Below are 21,385 nucleotides of genomic sequence, written 5' to 3'. Positions count from 1 at the left end.
ATACATCCTTTTCTTCTTGGTGAATAGTGACTTTCCCTGGGGATCCTGTATTACTTACTTTTGTGTTGCTGTGACAATAACTAACTTAACAACTTAAAGGAGGAAGGTTTCATTATGTTTCAGTCTGTTCCAATGGAGAAGGCAGGGCAGCAGGCAGGTGTGGCAATGTCTGTTCACGTTGTGGTGGACCAGGAATCAGAAAATAACTAAAACCCAGATGGAGCTATAAACCAGCAAAGTTCTTTTCCTAGTCAGATACTTGTGCCAATATTCCACCTCACACATGTTCCACAGCCTACCACAACAGCACCATCTGCTGGTGAACATGCATTCAAACCATGAGCATGTGTAGAATATTTCAGACACAAACCACAACAAAACAAAACTAAAGCTCACTGGGTTTCTTTATTTTTCCTTTTTATATAACCCACTACTACCTGGGTGTGTATGGTTGTATAGTCATTGAGACATAATCAACCAGCCAGTGGCCAACACACACACACACACACACACACACACACACACACACACACACCCCAAAATTTATTTTAAAAAGGGACTCTCTTGATGGACAGCCATCAACTGCCAATAGCTCACCACCCAGGGTTGGGCCTAAGAAACCCTCCTTTTTTTCATGCTTGAGTTTTATTTGGTTTAATCTTTTAGAAATGACCACAGCTGCTATATCCTGGGTAGGTTCTTCCTTAGGGCCTAGACTGCCCTGACCTCGGGGGTTTTTTGACCCATTTTACTATATACCAGGAACCAAGTTCCTCCTCAGGAGCAGAACTCAGCTCAAATCAGAAGCAGTTGGTTACTGTATAACAGTCATGCCACTACTTCACCAGTGAGCACATTTTGCCTAGCATGGTATTATAGAATACAGGGTCCAGTGCTTGTACTGAAGTAACTATTTATATTCCTCATACTGCTCGCCACTAGATAAAATCCAGTGTTTTAAAAAATTCCATTATGCATTGAGTGCATCTGTACAGAATGTATCAGGTTGCAGATTCCCCAACATATTTGCTAATGGAAAGTCTGTCCAAGGAAGTCCCTTAAATAATGTGTACAATCAGCATCATGTCACTATGTTTATTAGCCAGGTTTGAGCTGAAGGTAAGCTCCCATTTAAAAAGGAAAAAAAAAGTCTTTGTAATGATTAACAAGGGCCTAGTATAATTTAAGGTATTCTTTGGAGTTTATAAATATAGCCTCATAAAAAGCCAGAATATAAGGAAACTGTGACTTTAAGTCATTAGAAGCCCAATGGTTTGATAAAATAACAGGAAACAGACAATTTATTATGAGCAGTCTCAGTAGCTCTGGATTATCTATAAAACTTTTACGGCCTTTCCCAAGTGGCAAGAAGCCATAAAACTTGCCTGAATGAGGGACTTGTTAATTTACTTGTTAAAGCAAATTAAAAATTTATAAGTGCTTTTAGGTAAATGAGATCTCCTCTCATTGCTGCCCTTGCGGGGCCCTGGAGTCCTAAGAGGGGAGAGCAGCTATGCTCAGACACCACCGCAGAACAATAAAAGCTATTAAATTGTACCAGTTTATTACAGCCGAGTGCTGCAGCTGTTGCCATGGCTAGCTGTGAGGTACTGGCGGTTGACAGCCTGGGGTTGCACTAGGTTTTCTGTCTTATTCAAAATGAAAAAGGAAAATAAGGAGGAGGGAGGGAAAAGCTAGGAAAAAAAAAAAAAAAGGTTGGTTTTACCTTTAATTTTCCACAGTTGGTATTCAGGTCATGTCTCCCTGTTCTCCCTTGACCTTATTAATCCACAGGTTGTAATCTGTTTTGTTTTGTGTTTTTTTTTCCCCCCTAGTTTTTTAAAAAACTGGTTGTAGGTTACTTTTACATCCTTTTATGTTACTTTGGAACCATGTGGTCTATGGATGAAAGCCAGATCTTTGGTTGTTTTTATAACTTGGTTAACATTTATTGAAAAACAAATTTTAATCTTACTCCCTCCTTCTCTTTTCCATACCTCTTCCATCTCTTAGTCTCTCATTCTCCCAGTTTATAGCTTTAAATCCAGAGAAAGAGCATGCTAGCTTAGTAAATAAAGCATTGTGCTTGCCTTACAAGAGTAAAATTCTGAGTTTGATCTTTGATAATACTTACTTATAATCCCAGTGCTTGGAAGACAGGATTGTGTGACCCCTGGGGAAATCTGTCCAGTCTTGGAGAATTACAGGTTGGTGAGGGACCAAGTCTCAGAAAACAAAACAGTTATGAGAAAGGATGCTGAAACTGGCTGAAGAAGAAATTGTGGACTTAAAGCAAAATCAATGTAGACAGCACAACACTGAGTAGTAGAAAGGAGTATGTTTACTTTTTTGTGAGTGGATAGTATTTTTAATGTACCATACATTTGGATATCATTGAAAAGAAATGTTACTATAATGAAGCTAATGCAATTACATCTGATGGCTTTAGAAAGCCATGTATGGTGGTAAAAACTCATAATCTCAGCAGTGGCAAAATGAGACAGGGGCTCATTGGCCAGCAAACCCAGCCTACTTGGTGAGCTCCAGGTCTGGTGGGAGACATTGTCTCAACATAGAAAGTGGATGGTTCCTTAGGCACAGAGCCTCTGGCTGACCTCTGGTCTCCATGTGTACACGCACACAGAGTTTACGTCTAACCTATTTATAGATTGGAAAGTATATATCAACTATTGACCCTTCGTAGTGTAAAAATGACAGTTGTGTTATGAGCACAATTAAATTTCACGATAGATCTAGAAAAGTCAGATTTTGGAAACATCTTCTTCTGACAATTTTTCTAGGCACTATGTAGTAAACATTTTATTAGCTTTCGGAATGTAAGTGGTTAAAATAACAAAACAAAAAAACACGTCCTAGCTGGCATTATCTTTCCATCTGACATAGCCTGGAATCACAGTAAAAAAGAATCTCTGTTTAGTAATTGCCTTTTCCAGATTAACCTATAGACAGGCTCATAGGCGATTGTCTTGATTGTTAATTGATACAGGGTGTCCCAGCTCACAGTGGGCAGCACCATCTGTGGTCAGGTGGTCCTGGACTATATATAAGAAAGCTTGGTAATCATTCACCTAAGACAGTGAGTCAGCAAACAGGATTCCTGCCTATTTCCTGCCTTGAGTTCCTGGTATGACTTTCCTCACTGATGGATTTATAAGCCATATAAACCTTTCTTCCCCCTAAGTGGCTTCTAGTTTAAGTGCATTTTGTCCCCACACTAATAGATAGAAAAATAGAATAGAGAGTAATTGGTACAAACTTTTTTTTTCCAAATTCACCTGTTGACTCCTTACACATGCAACCATAGTGTGTATTCCACTGAAATTATATCTTTAAAAGTGTGCTGCTGACATTAAAGCATCACCAAAAAATAAAAATAAAAAATAAAAAAATAAAAAATTGATTAGGACATAAGTAAATGTGACAAATAAATTTCTGTTTTGAACAGTACCCCAGAACTGTAGAAGTCATTAGCCTTGAAATAGAGTTCTTGCTGTCAAAATTGTTCCGATAAGCAGTTCTTCAAGTGGTTGGTATTCATTACTTCATACATATTGCTGTAACACCATGAGCCTCTTTTTATTATTCTTTAATATATAATTATAGTGTGTGTGTGTGTGTGTGTGTGTGTGTGTGTGTGTGTGTGTGTGTGTGTGTGTGGAGGGGTGGGTAGGTGGGTGGGTGTGGGTATGGGTGTGAATGTATGTATGGTGTATGTGTGGGAACACAAGAAAGCCTATACAAACCAGAGGCTGATATTGGGTGCCTTTCTCTTTCATAGTCCACTATGAATAAAATGTGTCTCGGGACCTGGAGTTCACTGTCTAGACTAGGATAGGCTGACAGGTGAGACCCTGGAATCCTCTTGGCTGTGTCGCCTAGCACTAGGGTGATAGGCATGTGACACCTCTCGTGGCTTTTTGTAAGAGTGATGGGGATCTGGGTCTTTACTAACTTGAGCCATGTCCCCAGTTCATGAACATTTCCTTGGCATTAGTCATAATGTCACTTGAATTTGAAGAGTCTCACCATCATTGAGAGACTCGGCTGAAATAAGAGGCTACTATTGCACACATTATCAGTGTGAGTTAGGGCTATCTTCTAGAACAGATCTTAAATCCTTTATGGATGAAACTTGCCATTCAATTAACCCATAGCTCTGACCACAAAGTCTCTGGGCTTAGAGAGCTTTAATGGTCATCCCATTTTTTTTTATTTAAAATGATCAAACTAAGTTATATGTACAGAGAAAGTGGAGAGGTTTGAAAGTTTTAAAATAGCAAGCAATAGCAAGTGCTATGGGTCAGAGGTTAACAGCTGAGAAGATCCAGGAAGATAGTGTTATACTAGAAGGATAACACAGTGTGAAACCAAAGGGCAGGTGTGATGAGGTTGTGGTAAGCATTTTGGAGGAAGTAGCGCTGCCTCAGATCAGTGTGCATCTAAAAGATTTCATGTGGGATTTTAGCGTATACATTCACTCGTTAGTAATACTGATATATGTTGGCTAATGATTGCTTAATTGCTAATTTTCCTACGCTAATTGATGTTTTTCTATAAAACCAAATTCTTGAGCTCTTTACATTTATTGAATGCCATCTGGCTTATGAATTTTCATAAGAACTGCCAAAAAATAAATAAAATGTAAGAAAGAAAATGTTACAGTTCCCTCCCCCTTTACACGTAAAACGGTGGAGGTTGGGTCTCTAAAATGACTTTTTAAATGTGTCTCTGGAGCCTGTCTTTAAAGACTGAGAATTGCATGTGGAGTATGGGATGTGGATTGGCTGGTAGAGGGCTCACAAAGCTTGCAGGGCGCCCTGAGTCCCATCCCTAGTACTGTGTGAAGGAGAACCTGGTGCTGCTGCTGAGACAGGAGAATATTGACTTTCAGTAATGCCTAAGTTATGAACTGGGTAAGAATTGTAGGTATCACAGGTTTTGAGTAAGAAACAAAACTGATTTCATTTTATTACATTTCCCCCATCTTTTTATTTTATACCAATTCATTTCTTCCGATGATTGAAATAAATGAAGAAAGTTTACTCTTAACTGCTTGCCCTCTCAACATGATCCTTCCCCCCTTTATAAGTCTCTGTTAAAGAGCTCATCAATGGCCATGCATATTATCCTAGTACTTGAGATTCTGAGGCAGGGGGATTACCTACTGTGTGTTTGAGATGAGCTTGCTCCTCATTGAGACCATTTTGCAAGGAAAAAAAAAATGAGAACAAAAGTCTTCAATTATTAAGTTGTCAGTCTTTGAAGAAATTGAGACAATGTTATTCAGTTTATTTTTCATATTATCATAATTAATCCCATAAAATGGTGTATTCATCACCCAGAATTGAAAGACATTATCATAAATACTGCTAATCAAGATACATGATATAATTGGTAGACATGGTGACTGACACAGGTAATTGAAGCATCAGCAAGGACGAGGCAGGAGCATCTTTCTTTGATGGCCAGGCAGTAGTACGTGGCAAGACTCTTCTCTATAAGCACACAGACACAGGCACACACATGCACACTCACACACTGTATATGTACAGTTTCCTTTACTCTATTATAGATCTGCTGGAGTGATTGTCTCTCATGTTGTAATCGCTTACCATAAATGTTTGCTTACTAAATCAAAATTTGTACTATTTCTCCTGAGAAACAAGCCACTGTTGTTGGCTGTGGTGTGTCTGTGTTTTCTGTCAATTACAACGTTGCCTGTGATGGCAATACAATGTTTTGGAAGTGATTCAGAGTCTGGGATAAGAAAGCCTGTCTACAAATGCCAGGTATGAATTTGTTAACCACACTTAACACTAACATGGCAAACAACTGCATGGACCTTTGGGGAAGGAACCTGGAACACACAATAGGCTCTAACTGAGCACAGTGGTCCAAGCATGTACACACAGATCATTGATCTTTGTGCTTTCTGAGCTCAGCTTTCCACTCCATTCCTGAGTATTTTAATTGGGACTCTGTTATTTCTTGTCTGTATGGGGAAAACCTTCAAATCTGTATGCAGAAGATTCTATCAGATAATTTAAGAGGCTGGAGAAGATGGCTCAGTTGTTAAAGAGTGCAATGACATGTTTGCAGTGGCCCCATTTGTTTCCCAGAACTGATATTGGATGGTTCACAACTGACAGGAACTTGAGCTTCATAGCATCTCACACCCTCTTCTGGCCCTGGAAGGCACTGCACTCACATGTACAAATGCACACACACACACACACACACACACACATTAAAACAGAAATTAAGATTAAATGAGTTATATGCAGTTACTCAAAAATCATGTTTCAGGAGATCAAATTTTATTCATATTGGCACAAAAATGAAGCCAGCTTAATGGTAACTGGGTCATCTTGTGTAACCCCTCTGCATGTAAGAATGTAGTGTGTCCTAGTTTCTTGTTTTTCCCTTGTGATGTTTGGTTTCACACAGGTCCCAGTGATAGAAGTTGCACTATAGGTAGTTTCTGGGCATTTGAATCAGAAATTAGCTGAGTTATTCAGTGCTTGCATCTTTTCCGGTCATATCTCCGTGAAGGGTTTTTTGTTGTTGTGGTTTTGTTTTGTTTTTGTTTTTTGTTTTTATAGATCAAAGTTGCTCCTGCATTCAATTTGTTAATATTTTTGGGTGGAAGAATTCCCAATTGGAAAGTTGGATCTGTTAACTTGCAAGTGTGTGTACATCAAAACCACCTTAAGAATAAATTTAAGCCTGATAGTGTACGCAACTTCAGTACACATGGTGAAATATCCTGCTGATTGCTGATTACAAACAGTTGTTAATTCTCTACTTCACTAAATTCAGAGTGGAGAAACTTTCCTTAATAAAGAACAGATTGAGGAGATCCAAGACCTCACTGTGTGGGAATTAATGGCAGATGCATACACTGGTAGTTAAAATGTTTCATTAGATGTTAATGTCTTGCTGTGTTTTTAATTGTTCAGGAATTAGCCTCTAGAATATTAAAACCATCTGTTTGTTATCATGATGAAACAGAATGCTTAAATAGATATTAATTTGTGTTTCTTCTCTCTCTTTTTGAGAAATAATCTGTAAAACTTTGATCCGTTTGGAGTTTTGGGAATTTGGAATGGGGAAGTGAAGAATTTTAAAGGATACTCATGCCTTGATTGGCTGAATTATTATTTTTTATATAAACCTGATGTGGGTATTTTATGCCCTCTCCTGCTCTCCTTTGCTCCCCCCAACCCTGCCACCTTTTTCTCCCTCTACTGTTTCTAGAGAGTCTAAGACTTAGAAGTCAAGTTATCCCTTCTTCCCAGGATGCAATGAGAAAGACCACAGTGCTGGTTACTGGTTGATTTATGCTAAACTATAAATCCACCCTCACACATACGGATTATTTTATATTCAACATCAAATCTGAGCATCTAATGCTATGGTTCTGTTGGTGGAGCCTGCCCAGCATTTGGTTTTATACTCAGCACTGTATAAATCTTAGGTATGGTGTTGCATGCTTGAAATGCTAACATGTAGAAGGTCGAGGCTGATGCATCTTAAGTTTAATGCCAGCTTAGGCATTTTATTTTTGTTTTATGTGTTTGGTGTGAGTACTCACATGTATACAAAAGCACCATATGTATACAGTACCCACAGGGGCCAGAAGAGGAGAGAAGATCCCATGGATCTGGTTGAGAGCTGACATTTAGGTGCTGGGAATTGAATCTGGGTCTGCTGATCCATCTCTCCAGCGTAGAGGTTAGAGAAAGCTGATTTTTTTTAAGTTTAAAGATGCCCATTATTATTATTATTATTATTATTATTATTATTATTATTATTATTTACAGTTCTTTGTGTCTTCTCTGAGAAACTGAAAATACTGGCTTGTGCAGGATTCAGCTCATATTCTTGAGGGTGTTGTTTTGTTTTGTTTTATCTTACATGAACTCTTCTTTCTCTGTCCAGGTCCCTCCACCTGTCAGTTGAGAAGTACTCATTAATGCATACATGTTGTGATGCACAGAACTGCACAACATTCTCACATCTGTTTTATTTGGTAGTCACATTTCTTCATGTTTTAGTCGCATGAAGCCTGTGTGATATTTTGGGTGACACTGAGAATCTGTTACCTGCAGTACTTCAGGAACCAGGCCCTTTCACTTCCAGCCTTGTCACCTGAGTTGAGAGGGGAACGCTGTTACATTCCAGCCCACGGTGGGCAGTACTACCCCTGCGTAGGTCATCCTAGGCTAAATAAGAAACCAAGCTAAGCCAGTAAACTGATTTCCCCCATGTGTTTCTGCTTTCAAGTTCCTTCTTGAATTCCAGCCCTGATTTCCCTCAATGATGGACTGTGGCCTCTAAGAAGAAATAACCCCTATCTCCCCTGAGTTTCTTTTGGTCAGGGTGTTTTATCAAAATAACAGAAAAGAAAGTAATTCAGTGCTCTTGCATTCAAAATGAAAAGCTCAACTGAAGTCACCATGACTATAGTTAATGGCCACATGAGTGGATCTACAATGGAAAGGAGTATGCCTGCTATGTGTGATCCCAATTACTTTTTCTGAGGGGCCTAGAGTTAATATTTGTCATTCTTTTCTGAGTATAGTAGGACCATTAATAACTTTCTTATGAATTCGTGCAGATCAGCTAAAATCATACCAAGAGTTGGAAATTCTGCCTCTCTGAATATTTTCCTTCCCACTAAAGTGCTATGTGTATTGGGCAAGATAGTGGTAGCTGGGAAATTGATGGGTCTCCATGTGTGATGGTTAGTGTTAATTATCAGCTTGACAAAATCTTGAATTACCTGGGAGATAGGCTCCTGCCCCCTGCCTAAGGGGATTATCTTCATTATATCAGTTGGTATGTGATCCATCTTAATTGTGGGCAGCACCATTCCTTGATTAGGGGGTCTTGGACTATACATAACACACAGAAAGCAAGCTGAGTATTGGCACGATCAGTTTCTGGATTGTGGATGCTATATGATCAGTTCCTTCAAGTTCCTGCTGTCTTTACTTCCCCACCATGATGGATTAGACACTTGAACTGTGAGTCAGAATAAAACTTTTCCCCTTTGTATTGCTTTTGTCAAAATAATTCATTACTTTGTAATTCATTACAGTACTGGATGGGTGGGGAGATAGTAAAACTGAGATATTATATAAATTTCCTATATTTCTCTTTCCTGTAAGTTAAAATTACATGTACTTCATCTCTTCATCCTATTAAAACTGGGATTTTAATAGGATTTTAATTCTTAACTTTGCATCTCCTGAAACAGTAAGATATCACTGTGTGTGGCAGTGAACTCATTAAACCCTGGGCCTATGGTGCTGGTCCCTCAAGATTCCAGAGAAGTAAGAGCTACAGAAGCCAGTGTAGGGTCTGAGGACCATCCTGGCTTATAGTTGCAAAGACCCCTTTTGCCTGTAGAGTTAATTCAGTTAATGTTAGTGTTCTTTTTCTTGAGAACACATCCCGGCCCTGAGGAGTATACGTACCAGAAGTCATGTATACTGTATCTACAATATGACAGGGGAAAAAAGCTTCCACTGTCTCCATATGGCTTTAATTTTTTTCTCAATTAGTCCACATTTTACTTCTATAACCGATTGAGTTATTTTTGTAAGCACTGCTATTAATATTGAACAATTACTTTTGGGGTGACAGAGTCTTATGTTGGTCAAGCTGGCCTTGGACTTGACAGGTTGACAAAGATGGTCTGTAACTTCTGATCCTTCTGCCTATGGTTAGCAAATACTGGAATTACAAGAATATGCCATCATGACTAGTTTGGTATATGCAGTACTGAGTCTGGCACACGGGGCTTCCTGTTTGCTAAGCAAGACTCTAATCACGAAGATACATCCCCAGCCCCTTAAATAGAATTGTTGTTCTTTTTCATGGTACAGAGAATTGAATATAGAGACTCACATATGCTAAGGAAGAGCTCATTGAGCTCATTGAGCTCAATCTTCTCTGTGCAGTACATTTTTTTTAAGGTTTCTACCATTGTAAGACATTTTAAGAAAAATTCAACTGGTTTGATTTATAACAAAACAAGAAATTTTTTCTTTAAAAAAACTGTTAGTAAAATAAATAGGACTCTTAAATGCCTCACATCATCTAAATTATTAGAGTGGCAATCTTGTCACTAAGCACATATAATACTTAAGAGAACCATTAACTTCTCTTAGTGGTTTTTGACCTTTTGCAGAACAAGTACTTTTAAAAGTCTTAAATGCCAGAATGATGATTTCTTAAACTAACAGTAATTAAATACTACTTTCCCTTTTATTTTTACTATACCTGACTCTTTGAAATAACTTAAATTACACATGATCACTGTTTCCAGAAGAAAATCCATCATTGTACATTCTGAAGGATGAATTTGACTAAGGTAACTAGTGTACATCACTCTTTATTTACCTGCCAGTTGGCTTATTGACACATCTCAGAAAAATAGCCTTTTATGACCTGGACTCTTCAGTCCAGATATTATCAACTAGGCAGCAGGGTCATCTCTCTAAGCCCATCCCTACAAGGGCAAAGAAAATGCACCAAGGTACACATATGCCTAAAGCCAAATAAGAAAATCAGGTAATGTGGATTGATCTGAAATGCACACTGTGTGATGAAGCTTCCTCAGAAATGGGGCAGAACTACAGGATAGAAAGGCAGTAGTTAGCTCTTCTGCACTGTTACAAATCAAGGACAGGGATGGGACTCAGTGTTATGGGTGCTGAATTTCATCCATAGCACCTCATAACCAGGCTGTGGTGGTGCATGCCTACAATTTCAACATTCACAAGAGAAAGTCAGGAGGATAAGGAGTTCAAGGTTAAACTTGGGTACACAGCAAGTTGACACCAGCCTGGCCTACATGAAACCTGTCTTAAAACAAACAAGACAAAAACAAACAAGGAGCATAAAATTCTAAATTAAAACATGGTTCTTAGTGTCTTGAGTAATATTCAGCAGCATAGGGGTAGAGAAAGATTTTATTTGTCATTATATCAGCTTGATTTTACTTTTAGTAGATTAGACACAGTGCTAGAGCCCTTTGCTTTGAGCTGTAGCCAATGCCTTTGGCATACTGTTGAGGAACTTGACAGAAGCAATCTTAAGACAATGTAGTGACAAAAGCTTCATTGATGTAGGTCAAACAGGGAGAGGGAGGTGACATACCTTTCAGGTAAGAAAAAAAAAGAGAGAAGTACAGTTAACTAGGCTTGTTTTGTTTTTATTGTCTTGTCCTCTGTGATGGGAAGAATGACACCAAGCTGTTTGTACCCTAAAGAGAAGGATTGCCTTAGTCTCCCAGGGATGCTATAACAAATGCACAGTCCATATCTTAGAAGGAATTTAAATTTTCATGTTCTGGAGGATGGTAGTCCAAGTTTGAAGCTAAAGATACTTTTCAGTTGTAAACAGCTTGCCTAGCCTTTGCAAAAGCTCTATCCCTTGGATTCAAAAAATAAACACACACACACACACACACACACACACACACACACACACACACACAACCAAAAGAAAAGGGAAAATGCTAGAGGGTTTTTTTTTTCCAATTTGGCTGTCTTATGGGTCTCTGTGCTTGTCTTGTAGGTAACTGCCTTCTCCCTTTGTCCTCATGTGGCCTTTTCTTCTGTTTTTGGGGATCCCAGCATCTCTCTCAGTGCTACTTTGATTTTATCTTATTGGGACACTGGTCAGAATAGATTATTATGTGCTTGTGGTAGTCCATTTTCTTTTATTATAAAAGATTTCCACAAGCTAGAGCAATAATCATCAGTGGATGAGACTAGAGACATGGTTCTGCAGGATGGGAGGTGTCAGGGCACAGGGCTAGTATGGAGTGAGGGCCCTAGGGTTACGTCTTAACATGTGGAAGTGAATGAGAGCAAACCAGGTAGAGAGGGTTAGAGGGGTTGAACTTGTAGCACACCCTCTGCAACAGTAACTCTGCAATCAGGATGTGGTGAAATTATTCCATCCATGAAGAGCCCTCATTACCTTACCACCTGTGTTAGTCACTTTCCCATTGATGTGCTAATATACCATGACAAAAAGGCAGCTTGAGAAAAGGGTCTAGTTTGGATTATAGTTCCAGAGATATCCAGAGTCCATAATAATAGAGAAGACACAGCTACAGGAACAGGAAGCAGGAAAAGAGAGAAAGAAGTGGGGAGATGCAGTGAACACTCAGAAGCAGACTGCAGTGATATGCTTCCTCCATCATGGCTCTACCTTCTAATGGTTCCATTATCTCCTCAAATAGTACAGCCAAATGGTGACCAAGTGTTCAATTAAGAGAAATTGTGGGTGACATTTGTCACTCAAACCATAAAAGTATTGTTCTGATGATTGAATTCCCAACAAGTGAAGTTTGGAGGACACACTGATACCCTGTAGCACTACCCCAGTGGCCTTCTTTGAACTTTTTAAAAAATATATTTATTTATTATTTATATAGTATTCTACCTGCATTTGTGCGTGCAGGGCAGAAGAGGGTACCATATCTCATTATAGGTAGTTATGGGCCACCAAGTATTTGCTGGGAATTGAACTAAGGACCTTTGGAAGAACTGCCAGTGCTCGTAACCTCTGAGCCACCTCTCCAGCCCACCTCCTTTAAACTTTATTACTCCAATTAGTACAGTCCCCCTCTGTAATACTGAGGGTTGGGTCTTTAATTATGTATTTGGGGGCAATACAAGTCTATAACAAAGTCTTAAAAATTCTAGAACCTACATTTTTACCTCCACGTACTAAAATGTGTTCATTATTTAAAAAAAAAAAATTATCACAGAACTTGCAACACGAATTGTTCTCTGTCTCCACAGAGGTAATACAGCTTTCCATCAAACAGCCCTTCACTGATGATGAGTTAAATACAGTATAACTTTAAAAAATAGCTGTGGACAGAGGAGGAACCTTTACTGTCATGAGATTTTTATTTTTGATCTCATTTGAACTTAGTCCAAAAGTATGGCAAGTTGGAAAGAAACTTGGTGTCAATGTTCATATCATAAAATTCTTGGTAGCTGTCAACCCAAATATTTTATATCATAACAAATTCTATATACTCTTGATTTTTCGATTAAAAGTGACATGGGGCTGGAGAGATGCCGCAGGCATTAAGAGCACTTGCTGCTCTTCCAGAGGACTGAATTTCAGTACCCAGCATCCACGTTAGGTGGTTCCCAACTGCTTGTAGCTCCAACTCTGGAGGATCTGATGCCCACGTCTGGCTTCCATGGGTTCCCACAGTGACACGTACAGACATGCAGTTAGACATATACACATATACATGATAGTAGAAGAGCTCTTTAAAATGGGGATAGACAATGAGTTGATGTGTTTTCTATACACATGATGATTATACTAGCTTTTAAAAGCTGTTCATACTATGTAGGCATTGTGCCACATATCTTTAATCCTAGCCCTTGTGATGTTTTTGGCAGGAGGATCAGTAGTTCAGGCTCATCCTTGGTTTCATAGTGAGTTTGAGACCCTGACTTAGAAAACACACACACACACACACACACACACACACCAAAAAAAAAAAAAAATAAATAAAAAATAAAAAGCTCAGTATTGAAATAGAAATGATAGTGAAATCTAGTGGCGTAACCTCAATAGTTAAGTCCTAGATACTATCATTTTATCTGTCTGTCTGTCCTCCATCTATAGATCCTGCTCTCCTTACTTCCTGATATGTTTGAGAAGTGCATCCCACACCACACACCAAGGGATTCCATCCATAACTGTTGCAAATGTACATCTAAAAGGCTGTGCCTCTTTGCTGAACACACACACATACACACTTCCTTAATATGAGAATTTAGCCAGTTTTAAATATCTGCAATATTAGAAATATTCCCTTCTTTGCTGAGATTTAGTACAAAGTAAGCTCGCTCCATGGCAGCTGACTGAGGTATCTCAACTATCTTTTCAGCTCTGTTCTTCCCTCCTTTGTTCATCCTGAATTCACATGTGCAAGGAAAGTGTCTGAAAAGAAGGGCACCTGTCACTGAACCTTCTAAAACTGTCTGCTTAACTGATTAGAACTTCAGTGATGTGGAGAAGTTGCCATCTTGCAAATCCAGAGCCAAATCATCTTGGGCCATCTGTAGCCTTTTTAATAGCCATTTGCTGCTCCCCTCTACATCTGGGTCCTCTCTAACATAGCAAACATTAGGTAAATCCTTTGGAATGTACAAACATATCTCTAGTTTCTGTCAATCAAGATGAAGGACCCATTCAGATGGCATCTTAGGCCAGTAGTCACGATTTCTGTGCTTTGTTCTAACCCATCTGAAGCTTCTACCACTGTATTTGAAAAATACTTTCCATTATGACCTTTATTTTGTTAAAATAAAACCTTCATCAAACTGTTACCATGTTGGAATGCGGAATTTGGGGAAACCTAAGTTCATTTCACAGTATATGGTCAGCCACAATTGGCTCTAGAATGAGCTATATCTCATCATCTTCGGGGTGAGAGCTGTGTCTCTGCATCATACTTATTATGGGAGTTGTGTGCTTTCTGTACTGTGCTTCTATGATCCCTGATGTGTGATGGAACTTCTGCTCTACCTGCTGGTAGATGTCAGAATTAGTAGGATAGTTCTGATTGCCCAATTTCTTCTTGTTTATTCTCACAACCATGCAATGAGATTGATCTTGGGTCATTTTCCTCTCATTGTATTAACCTTCTAGCCTTTCCATACTCTGAAGTCCATTGAATGGCTTTGAATGTTGAATCATCTATATATTGGTCAAGTAGAAGCAGTTTTGTGAATTTCAGTTTCTGATAGAATGGCAGTGGCAAAATCATTGGCCTTAAGTGTATGTAGGCACATCACCAAAACAGTGTCTAGAATTGTAGTCTCTCCCCCCGCCCCTGACTTTTTCCACTGAACTAGAACCTGCCAATCTGGCAAGACTGGCTAGCCAGGAAATCTCGTAGTGATCCTACTGCATCTGCGTTCACAGCCCTGGAATTAGAAGGGTATGTCATCGTGCTTGGCTTTCTACTTAGGATCTTAGGATCCAAACTTAGGTCCTCATGCTTGTGTAGCAAGCATTTTATCAAATGAGCCATCACGCCAGCCCCTTCTCATTTTCTCCTTTTTATTCATTCTATGACTGTTGTTGCCTGTATTCTTGGTGGGACTTCTTCCCTCAGTTAACCCAGTCTAGAAACTCCATCACAGGCCTGCCCAGAAGCTTGTCTCCTAGGTAGTTCTAAATCCCATCAAGTTGACAATGAAGATTAACCATTCCAGCCATTAATAACAGTTGACACACTCCTGAGATCACAGTACCAGAATACAGAGAACATGTTTTCCACAATGAAATCTAATGAAAAGAAAACTTGGCGTCTTATGTTTTATAAAAGATAACTCCGCTGATAGAATTAACACCACCCATACTAGATTCTCATTCCCTCATTTTGTTTAGTTTGGTCTAATTCAGTTGTCTCCAGTGAAATTAGAGAATGGGTTACAGAAATTTTTATGTAAACACAGTCATAAAATGTAAAGCTGGCATTGCAGATTTCTCACTGCCCGTGTTACAGCAAAAGCTTTCTCATGCTGGCCACCGTGGATGTTGGGACAAATCAATGCAAGCAGATTGATTTTTCTCAGGTCTTTAAATGTTTAAGCTCGCACCTGGCCTTTGTGGTGTCTCCTGCTTGTAAGTAATAGCTGGGAATTCCAGGCAAAGGATTACAACTTCTCAGCTACTTATGCTACCCCAAGATGATCCGTTGGTTGTGGCTGAAAATACCAGCTTGAAATATATTCGTGGGATTAGGAATGAGCACATCTTCCCTGAGATCTTGTGGTTTAGCTTTAGTGCTTAGGGTAGTCAGTCTGTGTCTTTGAAATATTGAGCTGGCTGACAGCTTAAAATCCTAAGTTTCCTTTAAACTTGAGCCGGGCTTTGGAAGAAAAAGGGGTAGCATGAGGTGTGGATTTTATGTTCAGTTCTCCAAACAGAATTCACTTAAGTGTGTTTGCCGTCAGGGCCTCGAGAATGCAAGCAGGCCGATTCCTTGCCTTCCTCCTTGGGTTCTGCCCTCAGCCCAGATCAACATTTAGTCAGATAATTGACATCTGAGCCTCTGAAGACTGTTGTGAGTCTCGTTATAAAATAATTTCCCGTTCATGAAAGAAGCATGGTAAAGGGACTAGTTGCAGTGTCTAGGTTTTGTTAAGCTGGTTGTATATTAGGAATATTCCATGATACTCTTTTTTTTTTTCAATTTTAAATTACAGTTGTTTATTTGTGAGCATGTGTGGGTGCACACGGTGGTTAAAGGACAGCTTGAAGGAATAGTTTCTTTCCTTCTACCATGTAGATTCAAGGAACTAAATCCTTGCAAGATAAGCCATCACCCCACATATGCTAAAATAGAAAGGAAATGGTAATACCCTGCAGAATTGTGACTTGTGTGTTCTATGTGAACCTCTAACTGGGCACTGAGTAGTCAACCAGTTAGCAAACAGCAATAGAATCACGAGTTTGGGTTCAAGATTTTGGCCTAACTCTGAGCTCATCCTTCCTGTTTGCTCATTCCTCATTCCTGTTTTCCTCATCCTATTATGAAAGAGTCAGTTAAATAATACGTCCTGTCTTATCTTGTTTTTGAGACAGGGCCTCATGTGTTTCAGGTTGCCCTTGAGCTCACTGTGTAGCAAGGATGACCTTGAACTACCATTAGCCCTGCCTCCCCTTCCCAGCACTGGGATTACAGGTATGTGTGTTACCTGGCAGGGTTTCTGAAATACAAAGGATCAAACCCAGGGTTTTGTGCAATTATCCTATGAGTGAACTATATTGCCAATCAAGAATAAGAGTTCTGATGCTGCTTTTGAATCAGAGCGTATGTCTACTTACAGGGTGATGGTCAGTATGACTATTGCAATATTACTCCCTTTTTGCACTTGGAAAAATTAAGGTGGGTGAGAGGGCTCAAGCTGGTAAAGGCAGTTTTCCAGCAAGCCTGCAGACCTGTGTTTCATTCCTGGGACCCACATGGTTGATGGAGAGAACTGCCTCCCTCAAGTTATCCTCTGCCCTCCATAAATACAGTGAGGCATGTGTGCCTTCTCCATAGTGTGCACATACAGGAAAAAATAAATGTAATGAGCTTTTTAATGTATCATAATTAATAGGGCCAGAGATGAAGCCCGTTTGATAAGAGCTCACATTTAAAGGTGTACACCCTTCCTACTGAGCTACATCCCAGCCCCCAAATCCTTGATTTACGAAGATTGAGAGGCGAACATTTGAAAGGATGCTATTCTGACCTATAACACACCATGCAGCTTGCATCTGAATTAGGTTTGAATTAGTAAATTTCACATTAGTGTGGAATAAAACTCAGTCCATAAAGGGCCCAGGAGGATAGAAAGTGAAATTAGCACTATTTTCTGAGCTCTATTAGAGAAGACTTCCTGGGAAACACAGTTTAGAAGAAAGTAATAAAAAATGGCTTTATTGAGATGTTGCAAGTAAGAATGTTCTATTTGGGTGTTAGGGGATATTGCCTCTGTGGGTGAGATGGACTCAGGTGAGGGCTGAAGGATGGCCAGTCTATCATGCCACAAGACTAGGAGTATGGCTTAGCTGGGAGAGTGTCTGCTCAGTATGCACAGGGCCCTGCACTCCATCCCCAGTGCTGGATAACACCAGGTGATAATGCTGATGTTTGTAATCCAGCTAGTCAGGGATGGATGGAGGAAGTCACCCTTAGATACAGAAGCAGTTCCAGGTCATTTAGTTACATGAGACCCTGTGTAAAAGACTTATACACACACGTACACACACACACCACAAAGAATTAGGTAGGATGTTAAGGAAGGGGAGTAGAGACAGAAGGATCAGAAATTACCCTCAGTTGCATGATAAATTCCGAGTCATCTGGGATACCTGTGTAAAATAAACAGCTAAATATGTGGTTCTGGAGATGTAGTTAAAGACATGTACTGCTCTAGCAGAGGACCCGAGTTTGCTTCTCACTACTCAGGTTAGGCAGCTCACAGCAACCACCTGTAACTTCAGCTTCAGAAGATTCAGTGCCCTCTTCTGGCCTCCATAGCACTGCACTCATATGTGAGTATACATATACACACACATGCATACACATGTACACACATACACAGACATACACGCACTCACATGCATACACATGCACACACATATATGCACATACATTCACACTTCACATAAATACACACACATGCGTACATATGCTCATACATGCGTATAAACACACATACATACATTCACACATGGACAGTCATACATATATTCTCACACATATACACACATGCATACATACAGATGCATACACATACATACATACACTCATACATAGACATGCATACACACACATATATACACACACAAATACATACGTACACTCAAATGCACACTCAGACATATACACACATACACATACAAACTTAAACTTTTTTAAATTTCAACTAAATAGAATGTTGAGGATCAGAACTTTAAATTGTCATCCTCAGGGCTCACAGATCACAATCCAAGAAATGTATGTGCAAGGATACCGCTGACTTTCTTCTGTTTTGCTTTTCTCTTTCACCTTCAGCTCAAACCAGGACAGAACAGCTGCAGGGACAGTGACAGCGAAAGTGCCAGCGGAGAATCCAAGGCCTTCCACCGGAGCAGCTCTCGCGAGAGGCTCAGCGACGTAAGTTTAAAATGTACCTGACAACTCCTGGACCACCGTGCCACACTCTTGGTGCACGGCGCACGCCTTCCCTTCAGATGGCTCACTTGCACAAAGCTGATAGGCGTGCTTTCTCAGTGTATGTGTTTGTGTCTTTCCGTTATTTTGTCATTCCAAAATATAGGTTGACCTACAATGTAGTTTAACAAATTATGGGGCTTCAGCGATGACTAAGTGGGTAAAAGTGCTTGCTGTAAAAGCCTGAAAACGGAGTTCAGATTCCCAGAACCCAAGGAGAGGCCAGGTCAGCCCAGGATCCTACAGTAATCTCAGGCCTAAGAGGAAGAGACAGGAAATCCTGCAACAAGCTGGTACAGTAACCAGACCACAACAGCCAGTCCAGGGGTGAGTGAGGAGCTTTGCCTTGGTGAATAGAGATTATGACCTAGAAAGATGCCTCAGTGGTTCAGAGCACTGACTGCTTTTCCAGAGGACATGGGTTTAACTCCCAGCACCCATGTGGTAGCTCACAGCCATCTGGAACTACATTTCCAGGGAATTCTAGATTTTGTGAGCTATCCATGCAGGTGAATCACTCATATACATAAAATAGAAATGAATAAATGAGTAAATGAGGAAGACAGCCAGTGTCAGCTTTGGCTTCCATACCACATGCACAAGTACTGCCAACAACTTCAAACACACACAGAAACATTCACATACATTCACACAGATACATAAACATGAAGAAAAGCATAATAGAGGTAGGGATATTTTTCCCCTAGGACATGACAGGTCAGTGAAATTGCTCAGTAGCAAGGGCGCTTGCTGGTAAGGGTGAAGAAATAAGTTTGGTTCTCAGAATTGCCAAGGTGAAAAAAGAAGAACTAAGTCTTGAAATTTGTTCTCCAACTTCTACCTGTACATACTGTGTCAAGCTCACTCACCCGGACTGTATTTATATTAAATAAATAAAACCAAAAGAACTGGTAATAGTTTATCAGAACAGCAGTCAGGCCCTACTGTACCTGCAAGATGACATCAAGTGGCTATGCCAAGACGTTTAGTAATTTACTCCTTGGAATCTAGTACCAGTACATCTCTGTTTCTTCTGTTAGGATGGGATATCTGCCCAGTCAGGTACTTGGCAAGAGAGGGAATTATTAATAAATTTCCTAATAAATTTCTAATTGGGAGACATTGAAAAAAAAAAGACTCTGGATGTGCCTATTCCCTCTAGACCTGCCCCCATGCACCTGCAGGCCAGAGGTTTCCTCACTACACACTGCCCCATGTTACCAAGGAAACTGAGGTCCCATTTTGGGCTCATAGTCTCCTTAATAAAAGAAGTTAGGCAGGGAATCAAAAGGCATCTCAAGAACAGTTTTATTAGTCTTTAAGAGAAAAACAACACAGCAGACAGGATGTAAATTTCTGCAGCTGTTGTAACCAGACTAGGGGTCAAGGCCTGTGCCCTAACAACCCTGGTTCAGTCACCTCTCCTCAGTTAAGCCAATTAAAAAGAGTCAAATTAATAATAAAAATTGTAATAAGGAGATTTATTCAATCTGAGGACACTGAGAAGAGGGACAAAAGGATACAGCAACACCTCCAAATGCTTGACCGTGAGGTTTAGGTAAGAAGGCAAGAAATACGGATAATTAAGCAGTCTAGCCAGGTGTAGTGGTCTATTTGCCAAGTCTTTGCTGCAGGTCTTTTCCTGCAAGGTCACTTGTCAATCTCTCTTTAAGCAAGCAAGTTCCTCCTTTAGCTACCCTGCGGGCTTTATAAAAGGCTTTCCTAATCCCAGAAGGAAGTTCCTGGGGCAATTCTAATCTCTTGGGGTCCTTTCTTTCAATAGTCTGATGGCCAAAGAGGGGGGCACAAGTGTCTCATTAGGATAGATTGATTCCTGCCAGACTTTACACTGCCAGGTGAAGGCAAAAGAAGGAAAGACAGAAAGCCATTCTGCTTATAAGCAGTCACATGGATAAAGGGGAGAGGAGGTTCAGAAAAACAGTGAAAAGGCCCAGCATGCCAAGAAAAGTAGCTTAGCCTTTGGCCAGTACCCAAAAGAGGGACAAAGAAAAGAAAAACAAAAGGCCATGCTTTTTGAGTCCTAACTCAGTAGGCAAGCTGAGGCTCCACCAAGGAGGCTTCTGAGAAGGGAAAGTAGATTATCTCATTAATAGAATAATAACCATGCCCATCCCCCACCCCTCCTTCTGGGTAGCTTGGATACCCAGGGCTAGAGATTGAATTTAGAACAAAGCCCAGATTCCTTTACCTTTCCAAATGGTAATTTAAAATCTTAGGAATGACAAAGCTGATGGTTATGTTTCAAAGGAAAGTAGGTTCCAAAGCTTCTGTAACCTGAGGCTACTGTAGTACTTATCCCTGCGTCTGAAATCTTTCTACCCTGCTGCAAACCCTGCTGCAGCTCCTGGATCTGTTTCATGTCCTTTCCTCACTTGTCGCATCAGCAGCATTACTGACCCATCTTTGCCTGTGTGAGTTACACTTGGAAGCTGTCCTGAAAAAAATCGTTTCAGTAGAGTTTTCAATTCTCAAACATTACAAAGCAGGAGAGGTATGCCGAATGTTACCTATGTAGAAACAGTCTTTTACCAACTCAAGTTCTCCTCTGTTCATTCACTTTGAAGCAACAGG

General features: G+C 40.0%; 1 protein-coding gene across 1 annotated transcript in view; it reads left to right on the top strand.

The window, feature by feature from the left end:
* Positions 1 to 21,385, top strand: part of Auts2 (activator of transcription and developmental regulator AUTS2) — a 1,016,386-nt gene that overhangs the window by 457,769 nt on the left and 537,232 nt on the right. Inside the window, exon 3 of the mRNA XM_055606033.1 lies at positions 18,635 to 18,736. Within this exon, the coding sequence (XP_055462008.1) occupies positions 18,635 to 18,736 (102 nt within the window). The remainder of the gene's footprint in view (positions 1 to 18,634; positions 18,737 to 21,385) is intronic.

Source organism: Psammomys obesus, unplaced genomic scaffold (genome assembly GCF_907164565.1).
Source record: "Psammomys obesus unplaced genomic scaffold, mPsaObe1.curated_primary_1811, whole genome shotgun sequence".
NCBI classification, from domain to species: Eukaryota; Metazoa; Chordata; class Mammalia; order Rodentia; family Muridae; genus Psammomys; species Psammomys obesus.
The sequence above is the reverse complement of the archived record's forward strand: the minus strand, read 5'-3'. Positions and strand labels throughout refer to the sequence as shown.